Below are 16,166 nucleotides of genomic sequence, written 5' to 3'. Positions count from 1 at the left end.
CTTTGGTACAGTGTGTTCATGTTGTGCAATGAACGTGTTCAAAGGAGAGGTTTCCCGTAAGGACAGCTCAGAATCTCACAGACAAGCTAACACCCTATGAAAGAGGAAAAAAAACAACATTCGTTTTAATCTTTAAAATTTAAATATCTTTGAAAGCATCTGCCAAGCAGCCTGGAGGTGTCCTATTGTCTAGGTGATATTAGGCAGGGCAAATTCTGCAATCAATCCAATCATGCTCCTTGCAGGGGAAGGAGCAGGGACAGGAGCCAACATTCTTTATAATATCAGTATTGATGTGCCAGCTCTCCTCAGGAAGGGCTGTACATCCAGGCAGAGCCCTCCAGCAACACAGAATTGGAGAAGAAAGAATTGCATCTGCTGGAGATAGTGAGAAAAATGCGGCATTAAGTTTAAATAAATAAATAAATAACAAATATCAAGAGGGAGAAAGAAGGAGGATTTGGAAATGCTGGAGAGGACAGGAAAAGCCAGCAACAGAAGTACTAAGAGCTGTAAGACAAGTGATCTCATTTATTAATGTAGATTCAGAGGTCAATTTTTCTGCCCCTCATCCTTCTGTGCTTTCCCAGTTTGTCAGAACTCAACTTTAGAAGGACAAACAGTACACATTCCTCGTATTTTGCAAATAAAAAAAGTCAGATGAAGCAAAATTTGACTGTTCTGCTCCAGACAGGTCCTGACAGGAAGCTTACATAGACATGCCAGTTTTCATTCCCCTCCACGGTCTGAGGACCCAGAGCCTTTTCACTCTGCTAGACTTAACTGGAAAACAACAGAGCAAACAACAAAAGATAGACTCTACATATTTGTATTATTATCTTTTCATTAAAGAACAATTTAACATCTCACAGTATACAGAGGAGCAGCATTTTAATTTTGTTGAAGCACTTTAAATTTTGATTCAAAAAAATCAAGGTGTTAAGCATGTTCTTACTAGGAACTAGCTGCTCAGCTTCAGCATTCCTGCCTCTCAGAGAGCAGTGCATACAAAAACTGGAAAACCATTTTGGTAAAAAATATATTCAATTAAAAAAAATCATCTCTTAAACCTCTAGAAGAGTGACAGCTATCATTTTCAGGTGGGAGACTGTCCTGCTCCCATCTCCAGAGCCCAATTCCCTTAAATCCAACCATGTCTTAGAGCCTGTCTTTGTTGGCAAGCAGATCTTTGAAAGGTCTTCTCACCTTTACCCTCTCCATTGCTCTAATCTCTTCCCACACGAGTAGTAGCAAGGGATCCCCATGACCAAAGCTTCCCATACTCTCTCAGTGCCTTTAGCCTCAAACAACCTACCTACCCCAAGCTCTAGGCAATAAACTCTCCTCTAGAGAAAGGTGCTATCGTCTTCCTCTGTCCTACCCTACATAGCTCTCCACTTCACCTCTTAGTCTGACTTTATGCATAGAACAGAAACATTCTTGCTCTTTCTGCTCTAAGAGTCTGAATTAATACTACCCATTACGCAGTCTGACACCTTCTGGACTTACCAGTTGTGTCTCATTTGGCAAACATTCGGTTTGACGTTTTCCAAAAGTTTCCAGAATTTTTGGAAAGTTCAATAATAATTGTTTAACTGTTTGGAAAAAATCATATAACTTTCAAGTTAAATAAACAAACTACTCATATTTATTTTTCCCTTTTCTTCCCTTTTCATCTTTCCCTTGTAGGTTTGCTTCAGAGCAACAAAGTTTGGCAGAAACACTGGCTTTATGCCAGACATGCTTCCACATCTCAGCATGAGATTCTGGAAGAGCCAGAAGAGGGGTACAACCTGAACTGCTCAATGCAAACATCTTTTAAGGCCTCCTCACTACAAAAATGATGAGTTGGGATGTTGAGATGCACATCAGAAATGCCCTCGTTGTTTACATCCTCTTTCAATGAAAGATAAAACTAAGGCTGGTGTCCCTCATCACCCTCTTTGGATAGGAGCATATGTTCAAGTGATGGACACAAAGCAGGTGAAATAGAAATACATAAAATGCAGTTGAATTTGTACAATTTGAACGCAGAGCAGTCAGCATCTTTTAGTCTATTTAGATGATGTAAGCAGAAGAGCGAATTGAAAAATAGATCCTAGGTAACAAAGATTGACAACAGCAACCTTCTGGAAGTCATCTTGTGGCCCTCACTTCCTGGAACAAAGGACATGAGGTGCTGGGAGTCTGTCACCTCCCAGGTTGAGGAACATAAAGCCCCTCCACGTGTAGTCCAGGAGGTATCCTCTTGGTTTCTTTAGGAACAAGACACTGCTTTGTCACTCTGCATCTTCTCTACGTTGGCTAGGTAACCAAATGGAGGCCAGCCTGCCACGCTATCCAACCAAACACTACAGCCTCTGTCAGAAGACAGAAGGATTTAGTCAGTTGGTAAAAATATATATATATATAAATCCCTTTGACATAAAAATATGTCAAAGAACAATGCCCTCAATGTTCAAATATCAATGATCTGATCTCCAAAAGAAAGACTGTTCTGACGAATAAGGCCAATGAACAACATCAGAATGCTGCTGAGTCTGTGATGCTAAATGAATTGGTCATGATCACATTAAAAAAAATACATCATTGTTTGCATGCTTTTCATCTGGGTGTCTGACTGAAGTGCTGTTAGCCCTTGGTTGCAAGTGAAATTAAAGGAATTTCTCTTTGAACGTAAAGAACACATTAAAAGTTGGAAGCTGGTTTTGTGTAACATCAGACATCTCACATTAAGGACTCAAAATGAGCAGATGCACTTCCTATAATCTCTCTGCCTTCATTACCTGTGATAAGTGGACACGATATCTTCTTATCTCACAGGAACACTGCAGGGATAATTAAAGCCTGCATAGCATTCCAATAGTATTTGGAATTAATGGTCATGTCCAAAGGAAATGAGTACTTGTGTACTCAGAACTAAGTTGAAAGCATCCCGCATACACAGCAATAAAATACTGAATCCAGTGAGTATTATTTACTACATGCACTAAATAACACAGGAAAACTATAAAAAAAAATAGGATAATTGTGTAATTGAAATTAATTATAAAGACTCAAGGCTATTGCACAAGGCAGGACTGCACAGTCAGTCATTTTTTAACTTTTAAACAACCTTACAAATTTAATATTTCGACAAAACAGTATATATACCACAACTGTCATGCTGTTATATACAGTAGCTGTTGACTTCTAGACTCTGGCCATGATAATCTAAATAACTGCAGGCACGTAAGAAGACAGAACAAGGGACTACTATAAAAGCAAGCACACAAACATGTTTTCTGCTAATGAGGTGTAGTGAGGAAAAAAACAAAAAACAAAAAACAAAAACTTGCATCCTGGTATTTCAGGGTTCTGATCCAACACGGTTTTAATACACTGCAAAGTATATGACACTTAATTTTGTTACTGATGTCTTTTCCACTACAGCTGAAAACATAATTACAATAAAGCTCATCTAACAACTTGTGTCAAAGTTTAACTTGTTTAGGAAATAGCATAACCATTTATAAACCAATTTCTTCCTCCTTGTTGTGAACCTTCATTCATAGATAGCATTGTCAGTTGTGGACTAATTCCAGCCACGATCAGCTGAAGCAGTCGAGGTTCATTATTTTAATTTTAATCTGTTTCGGTATCCCTCCATTTTTTGGAAACAACAAAGAATCTTTTTATAGTCAGAGAGAAGAAAGCAGCTGTTCATAAGTAATATTCTTTTTAAAAGGTAGTCTTCTAGCATTGTTAGGAGAACACTAAATTATCTACTTTTAAATGCTTATGAGATGATATTCAAATAAATCAAGACCAAGATGGAACATTTGGCAGTTTCTCTTCCAGGCCTCCAGCTACGAACAATGTGACAGTGGGTTCTTTGACTCAGCCATATGATGTCAAATTGCATTTTCCTTTTAATCTAAGAAACATAACCTGAAAATCTCAAGCCAATATCAAGATATTCTTGGAGCTTTTGAAATTATTAATGATCATTTCTTCATTCAAAAGGCTTTTCCATATCACAGGAGTTCTCATCCCGAGCAATTAGAAAAAAAAAAAAGCATCTCAGAGTTAATAGGCTAAAGAAGAAGCAGCTAGCTAGATTCCATACACTATGTTCAAATAAAATACAATAAATCAACAGTATATGAACTTGATAATGCTTTAAGAGACCTTGAGGAGAAGAACTAGAATACTTTCAAGTAGTCTTTATAATCTAACATTCATCCTGGAAGAAGTAAGGAAACGTATGATGTGACACTAACCAAGAAAGAATGATAGAAGGATGGATAAAATGAGTGCTCAATAGCAATGGTTTGTGGAACTTGTCAGACTCTGGAAATCATTTTGATATAAAATAAATAAAACTGTCTGATAAAGGTGTTGATTTACACGTATATTGATACCTGTAAAATACCCATCATCTCCTCCCATGACACTAATTAATAGGACAGAACCATACAAACTCAACACAAATTAAACAACTCAAATGACAGACTTCAAAGTGTCATTTGCAAATTGAGAATTCAAAGCTGGTTGGCTACACTGTCTTAGAAACATAGTAGGAAGAAACTAAGAGTTGTTTTTGTGCTACTAAGTATTTTTATGAATGAATTGGGGAAACCAAAAGTCTGCAGATGACGAAGATTTTCAAAGAAACACCAATTTGGTATGGAAGTGCTCTGCAATTTTGAAAGCAAAAGGATAAAAATGGCAAACTACAGTTGAAAGGCAAACAGATCAAGTTAAATGTAAGAGATTTCTGACTAAAGAGAGCAGTTTGTAGTTATTTACCAAAGCAGTGGTAGATTCTATGTCAAGATAAAAAATGCAATAAACAACAGAAAAAAATTCATCAAGTTCTAAACAATAGCCATGCCCCTGATGCAAAAATAGTGCAAAATAGCCTGAATGGCCATACAAAAACCACAAATCAAGCTACTCAGTCAATTCTGATAGATAAAAAGCTCTGAAGACATTATATGGATATGCATTTAGTAAACAGGAAAAGTTTTTATGATAAACATCCATCTCCCACACAAGTCACTCCAGTTTAGAGCTGACAGTGTTAATTCTCCTTATTCCACTTCCATTGGGCAAAAGAAATGGACTGTATATTCCAGATACCTTATCAAAGCCTTCAAAGTACCTGAAACTGATTTTCCTTGCGAAAGGCAATGACAACCCACATAAAGAGATGCACACAATGAACACAGACCCCTAAATGCACCTATACTTTAGGATGTTTTGGTCCAGAATCCCCTCTTCCAAAATATCTGGTATTTAGAGACCTCTTAGCAGCATTTAAGCATCCCTTTACTTCAATAAAATTCAAAGTGTGAAAAAATGAGTTAAAAAAATCATACACAGAACATTTATTTCTGAAGTTTAGCTTGAACATCAGTCAGAAGTCTCAACTTAACATTAAATATACAGTATAGTAGTACATGACTGATACTGTATGAACTAATCTGTCTTTCTTACCATTCTGGCAGCCCCCCTTAAAGCAGTCTACTCCTTCCAACTTTACAAGGTTTTATTGACCCCAAAAAGGCAGGAAAGGAACTCACTGATTTTGTAGATTCCAGGGACCCTGAAGATAGGGTGTCTCTGCTGCCTCGACTCTTGGAACTGAGATGGGGGGAAGATGATGGTGAGTCATCGATGTAGGGCATCATATCATGATGTCGCCTCTGTTCTTCAGCACGGTCTGCATCATATGCATAGCTGGGTGGTGTGCCACTGAATGAAGCATCTGCAAAACACAGGAGAAAAATCTGTCTGGTCAGAGCCAAACGGGATATGAAACAGGCTGGTCAACCACAGCACTGTTGATATCTCAGCTATTTAGTTTACTGATAAGTAATCACAGAATCAGTGATAGTTAAATATAGATCAAGTGGAAGCATAAATTTAATTAAACTCATGTCACCGTTTTGATAATTTTAAGTCATAAAAGACAAAGTCCTTTCTAATATCTAACATTGGTGTTTATGAAATTACAGCTCTTTCCTCCAAGTTTTGCTTCAAAACTATTAGCATTAAGATAAATACTCAGACAGGTTCCATACAAGTTACACAGTCTGGGTCTATGAATGTAGTGGGTTGGGGTAACAGCCTCTGTTTTGTTCTTATTTTTCCATGGAAATGAACAGATGATGTCCCTGACAGGTTAGCAATCATCAATAATGCATAGCTCAGAAAATGAACAGTTGGACTTGATGATCTTGAAGGTCTTTTACAATCTAAATGATTCAATGATTCTGTAATTCTCTTCAGACCTAGGAACAAGAGGACTAGGAAAGAAAGGTCTTACATGTCAAGTGAACAGGCCTGCTGCCAAAAACAAAACTCTAAGACTCCTTTTTCTATTGGCTGCCTTCCTCAGTTCTAATTCCCTAAGCAAATAAATCACCCTCGTTCTCTCCAGTACCCCACAAAAGTAAAAATAAAATAAAATGCTTAATTTGATTCTTTATACCACATTTGAATTTTTATGAGGTATCAATGAATTTCTGCAGGAAAGATGAGTAATAAAATTGATTCTGGTATCTTTTGACTGTTTCTGCAAAAACCTGTATTGAGGACACACACTGAACAGAACAGCTCCCTGTGCTATAAATTAAAAGGTCTTTTACCTCTCTGCACAAATACACACAGAGGATGAACGTTTGCTTCCTGCACAGTGCCACAGAATCACATCTATCATGCCCAAGGGAGGGTGGGAGCAACTCTGCATGTTGCTGATACTTCACGTGTGATGCATTTTCACCTGTCAGTGTACAGAAGTGTGAGCAGTGATAGCCATGCCCAGGCCATGGAGAATTCTCTGCTGCTTTCAGCTACAAGTCATCGACTGTCACTCTTCTCCCCAAACTGAGGAATAACTAAAGGCAGACAAGCCAGATTCACTTCTACTGCAGCAGCCAAGCCTTATGGAGGACAAAGCCATAAACAAGGATTTTGTTTGTTTTTGGTCTTAAAAAGTTTAAAAATTTGCATTAAATTCACACTGGAACTCAATCTTTACTTGTAGAACTAGTTTCTACTTGTTTTCACATATCTAGGTTCTGCAAAAATAATAAGCAGCAGCTGCCAAGCATACTAATAATCCTGTTATACATCACCAAGGCAGGGTGGAGGAGTAACATTTTAAAGCCCACTTTCCTCCTTCACAGTAAACTCAGTTAAAGCATGACTCATTCCAGCAAAGGATGTGAACTTTGTGTGAAACAGAATAAAACTTGATCCATGTGGTTTATTCAGGAGGGAGAGCTGGTCCAGGGAATTTATGCAAACAATATACCGAAAACCCAACAATAAACTCACTGTAGAAGTGAGCCTCTGTCTCAATTTGTAGCAAATACCACCCAGCTAAATATATGCTGTATATGTGGCCTTCAGGCTGCTGAGTGACCATGGCAATATTATTTTAACAAGCTCAATGAGTTTTATGTCACCCACTCTCTCATGGTATTACCTTGTGCTCAAGCCCTCCGTTTCTCAAAGGACTTTTAGATTGTGCAAGACCACAGGAATGGGAATGGGAGAGGAAGGAAAAAAAAGAAAAGAAATAGTACATATTCGCTGGAGTGACTTTTATTGAGATGTCAGAGACTTCCCAGATTTTCTTATTTGTTTAGAACTCATCCTATTAGGTTAATTTGGTAAATGGAGGCTTGAAATAGAGGTGTTGAAGTAAGGATGATCAGTCACAAACAAAAGAGATTTTAGATAAGTTGGATAATGCCCGCATATCAGCAAGGCCAAACAAATCACAAATCTCATGCTTGAATTGTCAGGAGCCCTTTAGCTAAAAGAATACAGAAGAGAAGATATCATAGCCTTTGCATTCCAATTCTCAAAGAGGTAAAGAAAGAAATCAGCAGATATAACCTCCACCATGCACAAGATGATTGGTCTTCTGTGTCACAAGACATGTTTAGGGACCATTCTGACTCCAAAAATTAGAATTTTAGGTGGGAGACAATCATCCTTCTTCCTTCCACCTCTACAGTATTTATGTCACATTCAAAAATAAATAAATAAAAATGTAACACCAGGCAAATTCACTGGAGGAATGCAGATACCTGATTTCCATTGAATTATCCCTCCTTCAGCTTTCTAACCCAAGAAGCCTGAAAAACTCTGCTGACAATTTAACACTTGCTTTATCCACAGAGGAACATCAGTACGGGGTGTTTATGTCAGCTTCATGTCTTTGATCAAGGAAGAATTTCTTCAAACTCCTATTTAAAACCAGTTTCTCCTGCACACATACAGTAACAAGACTTGTTTGCTGTGCAGAAACGAAAGCAGGAATATTTCTTTCACTCTCAGTGTTCGCTTCCCAATTGTGTAGTTTGCTCCCTTTCTGTTAATGGAGAAGTAAACTCCATGTAGAATATATCAGCAGAAAGGCTTGCAGGGAATCACAGTATTTTCACTTTCCTCACTTTCTCCTACTAAGAAGCAGGCTTTGTATTTCTAATTTCCATAACACATTTTGTCTCCTACTACACAGGGAAATCATCATTTGAAAGGAAAGGAAGATGGAAGACTTAGGTTAGGAAGAAGAGATTTATTCCCAGCACTGCATAAAGATTCAGTTTACCTTTGCATCACTCACTTTGTCTCTCCATGCATGAAAATGAAAATAAGACCTCTCAGCAAGGAATGAAGAGCCAGCCCATCAGTTCACAGACTGCCACAAGATATGTGCAGAGAAAGCCCCATGCAGAATGTAAAACTTTAAAACTGTATGTGTAGTATCTGTAACACATTCAAAAAGCTTAGAAACAGTTATAATCCCTCTTCTTCCTATTAGTGTTTCATAGGGCACTGAAATCCACCTATGGAGATTTTTAATTATCTCTGAGGCAGACAGACCTTCCTGCTTTTATTCCGCCATTTATTCCAACAGAAGCAAAGTATTACTCTAGCAAGATACACTGAGCAAGCCCTAACACTAATAACAGAGGTAGGCTCGCATCTCTGTGATTAAAGGGACCACTGTTGCTAGGGAAACGAGGTTATTTGGATCTCCTACAGGCAGGCACAACTCTGCACAGGCTGTTCAGGCTCTACCTGGCAGCAGAATGACTACAGCAAAGAGATTGGAGCCAGGAGCTCATTGGACATTCCCAGCTGCTCTGGGTGACCCTCCTGTAGATGTAAGCAATTTCAGGGAGCAGAGCACCAGTGTTGCTTTGGGCACAGGGACCTGGCTTAGCCATGTGGCCATTTAACCCTACAGAGGCTTGTCCTCTGTTAGCCAGGTGACAGTGAGCAACAAAATGCTCAAGCTTCCCTCACCTCAGCAGCAGCTTTTCTCTTTTGGCAGCTTGTAAGAGTCCCTGTCCCCCAGCCTCATAAGAAAGTCTGGCAGCTGTGACTGACCAAAATGTGCCCTCTCATCACTAAACAGCAGCTATTTCTGCCACTGGCCCTCTGATATTCCCTTACTCCACTCCTGCAGCAGCACATCATCATGTGCAATGTACCAGAGGAGGTTTAGGTTGGACATTAGGAGAAACTTTTTCTCTCAGAGGGTGGTCAGGCACTGCAACGGCTGCCCAGGGAGGTGGTGGAGTCACCATCCCTGGCAGTGTTCAAGAGGCACCTGGATGAGGAGCTATGAGATCTGGTTTAGTAGCTTGTGGTACTAATAGGAATGGGAAGGCAGTTGGACTAGATGATCTTGCAGGTCGTTTCCAACCTTGTGATTCTATGATTCTAAGAAAGATTACTTCCACCTTTTGGTTCTGATGACAGTAACCCTCCTGGCCTTGCTTTGTTCCAATCTTTATAAACCTGCCCCACAATCCTCTTCTTCAGTTATTGCTTCCATCCCCCCACCTCCCCAAACCTTCATTTCAGTTTGGTGCACTCAAACTCAACATTCCTTTCCTCTATTTTTCTGTTCCTTACCTCTTCTAAACTACTCCCCTCCCTCACAGCATCAAATTTCTCCTGGCTGGGAGAAGAGCAATCTAACAAACCTGCAGTTAGCTACAAATTTCCTTGTACTCAGTGACTGCTGAGCAGCACTGTGGCCTTGTCCTGTTGCCTACCCCTCTCCTGCTGTGTGTCACATGCTTTCTTTGAGAGTACGAGACCAAGATAGAGAACTACCTTGCCAGCATGAAGAGAAAAAGAAACTAACTTCAAATTAAAAAGACCAGTTGCATCTAATCCAGGGCCACACAGTGACTCAAGTGTCATACATTCACAGCATCACAACATCCATAGCTGCTTGAGAGGCTTAACAGCAGCATGCAGAGAAGCTTCCAAGCGAGCTGTACCCCAGCTAATCCCACTAAAAGAGCGACGAAGCCACAGCAGCTCAGACCTGCCTGCCTAAGTAAATACAGAGAATCCTGAAGGGGGTGGGGAAGCCGGTTTATGCCAAAGCCCCACATCACTGTGGCTTCATTGTAAACGGTACCAAGGCTAGCACAAGTTTGCAGTGTCTATACTCACTCCAAAAACATTCCTGCAGCTGCACAGCAGAAGAGCGTTAAACCAGTCTGCATTCTCTGACCATGCATTTCTATACCAAGGAATGTGCAAGGCCACAGCTTGATAATGCACTGTCTTGGCAGCAAGAAGGGTCTAAGGTTTCCACCACCAAACCATAAACCACAGCATGACCCTTTCTCTCTTATCCCCTCAGTTACACACAGCCCCACACGTGGCTATGGCCCAGATAAAGAACTCAGCTCAAAGAAAAACGTCTTCCACAATTCCCTTCTAAGCTGGATCAGCTCTCTGATCCAGTTCATGGCACAGAAATCCCAACTAAAAGGTTACAGGCATGGTGGTTACAGGATAGGCAGACCTACAGCTTGTACAGCAGCTGAAAACAATATATTAGCAAAGCACTGATGGAGTTTCCTTTAAGCAGAAGTTTGGTCAATTCCTGGATTCTAGACATGGCTGGTTTGGGGACAAATAACTCTTGTGCAATCCTTGTTGGGTTTTTTTTTTTTTTGGTTGATGGGTCAGTTTTGTAACCTTTAAATTACTAATGTGATCTCCCAAACTTAGCTCCAGCTTTTACATACCACTATTTGCTTGGTGATAAACAATGCAGGTTCATGTCATCGTATTTCTTAGTGCTGGCCCTGGCCAGGCTGCTTGGAAAAGGATCAGGGATTCACTCCCAGTGCTAAGCACATGTAGAAGTACATTTATGTGGATGGGCTGTGAATGCAGTTGCCTAGGGACTGCAGCAGCACATTCTAAAGTATAAAAATGTTAAACCATGGAAAACTGAGCATTTTGCTCATTTTCTTGACATCATCTGAATCATCATCTGCAAAACCAGGAGCGGTGCATTTAGCACAAAGCTGAGATCCACTAACAATTATACTGTCCATCTATATCAGGAACTTGTCCCAGAATGAAAACCAGGTATGGGGAGAGGGGGAGGAGGGAGAGGAAGCAAGCAGCTGATTTGCCATGTCAAATCCCTGTGGCTTTATTCTTCTCGGATTGATGAATAAAAGGCTCCACTAAGACACTAAACAGATTCAGAGCAAAGTCTCTTCTTACATAGATAAGAGATACAATGCTGGAAGACAGTACACTTGATTATAAAGATGTTTAGTGAAACCTAAAGCCCTCAGTCAAATATGAAACCAAGTATATTTAGCAAAAAGAAAAAGAAAAAAAACATACACAACTATGTATACATAAACAAGATCACTATTATTTCAAAAATCCTCTCTTTATTATTAGATAAGCATGTAAACAGAGGCAAACAGTAACAAGAGCTAGCTCCAAGTCTGCCTATGGCTTCAAACTATAGAGCTCTGTAAAGCACAGCTGTCAGTGCTAAGTGATCGACTCGTATCAGGTGCCATAGAAAAAAAAAGTCCACGCAGGATTATCTTCCTTACCAATGCCAAACAACCTGTTTGAGAGCATGGGTTGCAGAACTGTGGTGAAATACATAACACAGCCCACCTACAGGAAACACCCATCAACACACAGATGAGGCTGAGTTAAACAAGCAGTTTCATACAATAGAGCCAAGCTGCAGTTTCCCATCTGCAGGCAGGCATTAAATGGGTGCTGGAAGCATGCTGTATGTTGATAACCTGTAGCAAAACTCTTTAGGGGATAGGATGCAAGTGGAGAGGTGCTCCAGGCTGTCTAAACACAAATCTGGACACTGGAATGGCAGCTTTAGGCTATATCACAACCAAAAGAGTAGTTCTGTGAATTCAAAAACTGAGCAGATTTTCCTGAAATCACCATATTCGTTTCAGGTTTGTGCCCCCCTCTCCCCCCTCATTTTCTTTGAAGTATAATGGTGTGCATGTGTGCACAGGTGTGCATGCATGTAGTGATTGAGAATTGTGTTTTATTTTTGAAATTGAAGATGGAAAAAGCAATGTACCTTACATATGGAAGCAGCAAGGGACAGCTGGTGGTTCTCCCTTCACCCTCCCTTCCTCCCCCAAGGGATCTTGGGCTGTAGACTTTAACCAGCCCCCAAGAAACTTATGTCTGTGCCACAGATGAGCTTTATCCCTACAGCAGACAGTGCCCATAAGTCTTTAGGAGATGAATTAACTGCAGTCCACTTTTAATCTTTTAGGTGTGCCAAACTCAGATCATTAAGTCTAAAAAGGAAGACCAGAGATCTGTAATGTGCCTACATGTGGCTCTATGAAGATTTCAAGCAGAGACTAGAGGAGAGGCTTGATCAGTTTGTGGCAGTCTATCACTGAGACACGCTGTTGCTTTTTGCTCTGATTGAAATTTTCCTGCAGGCAGATTTAATGTTCACACAGATCTAAAGCCTACGCAGACTGAGTTTCCACGATCCAGCCATGAAGTGCAAGCTGGAATTACTGACACAGTTCTCAATCTCAGGGAAACCTAAAGGCATCCTCACAAAGAACAGAAAGAATTGCTCACTGACGTTACTGAGAGGTTGCTAGTATTAGAAATTCATGATGCTAACCTGGTCATTGAGGAGAGTCCACCTTTTCCCTGATAGAACTGTTCTGTAGCATGCAAATTCAAAACATTTTCCTTCTGGCAGCCTGCTTTGCTGCTTGCCTTTGTTGCAGATAACTCTGGCTTAGCAGCCAGGGAGTGCTGTACACTCAGGAGGGCAGACCAAGCTGTCATCCCCACACTGCACTCAGCCAGGCTTTTAGACTTGGGGTCTGCCACAGAGGTCAGCAAGGGAAGAGTAGCAGAGATGTAAATTCCCATCTCTCTAAGACATTTGACACTTGACCAACTATATTAGGATGGAAGCACAATCATCACACACCACAAACAAGACAGAGGAGTCCATCAGATGATAACAGTTGCAAGTAGGAGGAAGTCAAGCCACATGAGCCAGCAGTGTGCCCTTGCAGCTTGGAAGGCAAATGGGATCCTGGGCTCCATCAGAAGAGGGTTGGCCAGCAGGGACAGGGGGATGATTGTTCCCCTCTACTCTGCTCTTGTGAGGCCCCATCTGCAGTACTGCGTCCAGGTCTGGAGCCCCCAGTACAAGAAAGACAGGGAGCTGTTGGAGAGGGTCCAGAGGAGGGCCACAAAGATGATCAGGGGACTGGAGCACCTCCCCTATGAGGACAGGCTGAGGGAGCTGGGCTTGTTCAGCCTGGAGAAAAGAAGGCTGCGGGGTGACCTCATTGCAGCCTTTCAGTGCCTAAAAGGAGCCTACAAAGAAGAGGGGAATCAACTCTTTGAAAGGGTGAGTGACAGCAGGACAAGGGGAAATGGTTTTAAGCTGAGGGAAGGGAGATTTAGGTTGGACGTCAGGGGGAAATTCTTTACAGAGAGAGTGGTGAGGTGCTGGAACAGCTGCCCAGGGAGGTTGTGGATGCCCCGTCCTTGGAGGTGTTTAAGGCCAGACTGGATGGGGCCCTGGGCAGCCTGGTCTAGCATTAGGTGGAATGGTTGGTGGCCCTGCGTGTGGCAGGGGGGTTGGAGATTCATGATCCTTGAGGTCCCTTCCAACCCTGGCAATTCTGTGATTCTGTGATGTTTTAAAGATACGGCCTTTCAAATACAAGGTGTCTCAATAGCATTTTGTAAAATTTAAGATCCTTTGCAGGTAGGCTGTATGTTACTAACATCAGCAAAGAAAGTTGCCATTGTTACCAGAGGAGGCCAGCCTTGAATGTTTGTCTCTGATAGCTGACAATGCCTATGACCTACTGGCTTCCCACCAAGGCACTCAAAAGGGTTAAACACCATCATTTAGGGCTCTAAACATCTGTCAGTAAACACACACAGGTACGAATGAAGTATGTTCACAGAATCACTGGCTACAAATATGCAGCCAAGAGAAAAAGACAAGTTCTGATCAAACTTAAATTATATTCCAGTCAAGGAAGCAAGGGAGAACACTCAACCTGCAGGTCAGGACATAGCCCAAAACAGTGAAACTCCTGCTGTCTTTTTTCTTTTCTGTCTCTTCTTCCTAAATGCTTAGCACTAAGTCGCATGCTGCAACGTAACCCCCATAATAAGGATAAACTCATGCCTTGGATACAGCAGAAACTGACTATGTTACCATTCAGGGTCTACACCTTTAGATTCCTCTCCTCTTCTATGTTTTCCCAGGCAGGATGGAAACATTTCCATGTTCAGTTCATGCTGGCAGTCAGGCCATTAGATGTTCTTGGCAAAGCAAGTCCCGCAGCAAACCAGAATGCTTTACCAGTTTTCTTTTCCATTCCTTATTCAGGATTGTGCACAAAGTTTAGCTGCTTTGATTCACTACAATCCTATTAGGCAGAAAATACATTTTAGGTCTAGTCCTTCAGAACGGAAGCCTTTTGTCACTGTGAAAGTACAAGGACAGGCTGACACATCCACAAGTGAATGCAGGTTTACTTGAAAAGCACCAAAAACTTTAGCAGTGACTAAATCAGAGGCGTAAGCTGACTACAATGAATAAAAGTTTTCCATGAAAAATAAGGTTAAAAAAAGCGAAGAAAAAAACAAATGAAGCAACAACAAACTACAGAGAGCTATAGGAGAAGAGCTAAGAAATCAGACTATTTCCCAACAAAAGCAGGAGCTGCATTAGGGGATGTAAAGTCTCAGGATTCCAGCAGTCTCTGATTTCTTCACAGGCTCATGCCCACATCTCCCCCATTGTCCCACCATGTCCTATAACAGATCTGTTTGCAAGGAGCACAGCAAACCACAGCAGGAGCTGGCCAGGCTAAAAATAACTAGAGAAAAGTGTTATTTTATAACACAAAGCAGTTCCTTATTCCATTTCGCTGATCATCTCCACAAAATGCATCAGCATAAACTGGGCACAGAGGTGGGATGGAACAAATGTGACTGTTCAGGTCAGCATTACTGCTGCGCTCAAAATAAAACCTTGGTTTCCCTTCTAAAAAGGAATCTAGTAACAAAGGCTAAAAGGAAACTGCATGCACTAACTACATTTGGGAGGCTGCTTCTTCCTTGCCTGCTGTGGCTCTATCATTTGTCTCATGAATGGATGAAAATTCCAACAACGATCAACATACTATTTACCATTGTGTCCTCACAGTTATTTCAGAGTTTTGCAGTCATTTCTAACAACATTTGACAACAGGATACTCCAGAGAAATAGAAAGGATTAGAAAATTAATAGAAACAAAATGGACCAAATTGCCACAGCAGGATCTGTTAGCAAGAAAACACCCCACGATGTGTATGTTCCATTTCCTGTATTTAACTTGAGCAGACCACGGCAGTCCTGCCATGCAGAGAGGAAAGCGCCTGTTAAAACAAGGGTTTAACTGAAGTGACAGGTTTGTGAGGAGGAAGGGAGGACCAAGCCCAGGCAGTGGGGGATATTTAAAGTCTGTTTGAAAAAAGCAGTGAACAATGAGAATACCGTTCTGTTTCCAGGTCTTCAGCCTCTCAAGATGAGCTGCTTTGGCTTTTCTTTTCTTTATTGTTGTTTTCTCACTATTGCAGCTAGGACACTAAGAAGCAGATAAAGCTAGCCACTATTTTCCTGTTTACAGTGTAAATCTAGCCATTGACATCTTTCTTGTTACTGTAAAACAACAACAACAAAAAACCAACCCTACTGATTTATCATCTTAGCCTAGAACAAGCAACACGAGCTCTAAATGCCTTGCTAGGCAGATGGCTCTGCCTACACCACTAACAGCCTTTCCTGAATA

General features: G+C 41.0%; 1 protein-coding gene across 1 annotated transcript in view; it reads right to left on the bottom strand.

Annotated features, from left to right (window-relative positions):
• Positions 1-16,166, bottom strand: part of BCR (BCR activator of RhoGEF and GTPase) — a 98,548-nt gene that overhangs the window by 45,363 nt on the left and 37,019 nt on the right. The window contains exon 2 of the mRNA XM_031592300.2: positions 5,568-5,752. Within this exon, the coding sequence (XP_031448160.1) occupies positions 5,568-5,752 (185 nt within the window). The remainder of the gene's footprint in view (positions 1-5,567; positions 5,753-16,166) is intronic.

The sequence above is a fragment of the Phasianus colchicus genome, chromosome 18 (genome assembly GCF_987193195.1).
Source record: "Phasianus colchicus chromosome 18, bPhaCol1.hap1.1, whole genome shotgun sequence".
NCBI classification, from domain to species: Eukaryota; Metazoa; Chordata; class Aves; order Galliformes; family Phasianidae; genus Phasianus; species Phasianus colchicus.
The sequence above is the reverse complement of the archived record's forward strand: the minus strand, read 5'-3'. Positions and strand labels throughout refer to the sequence as shown.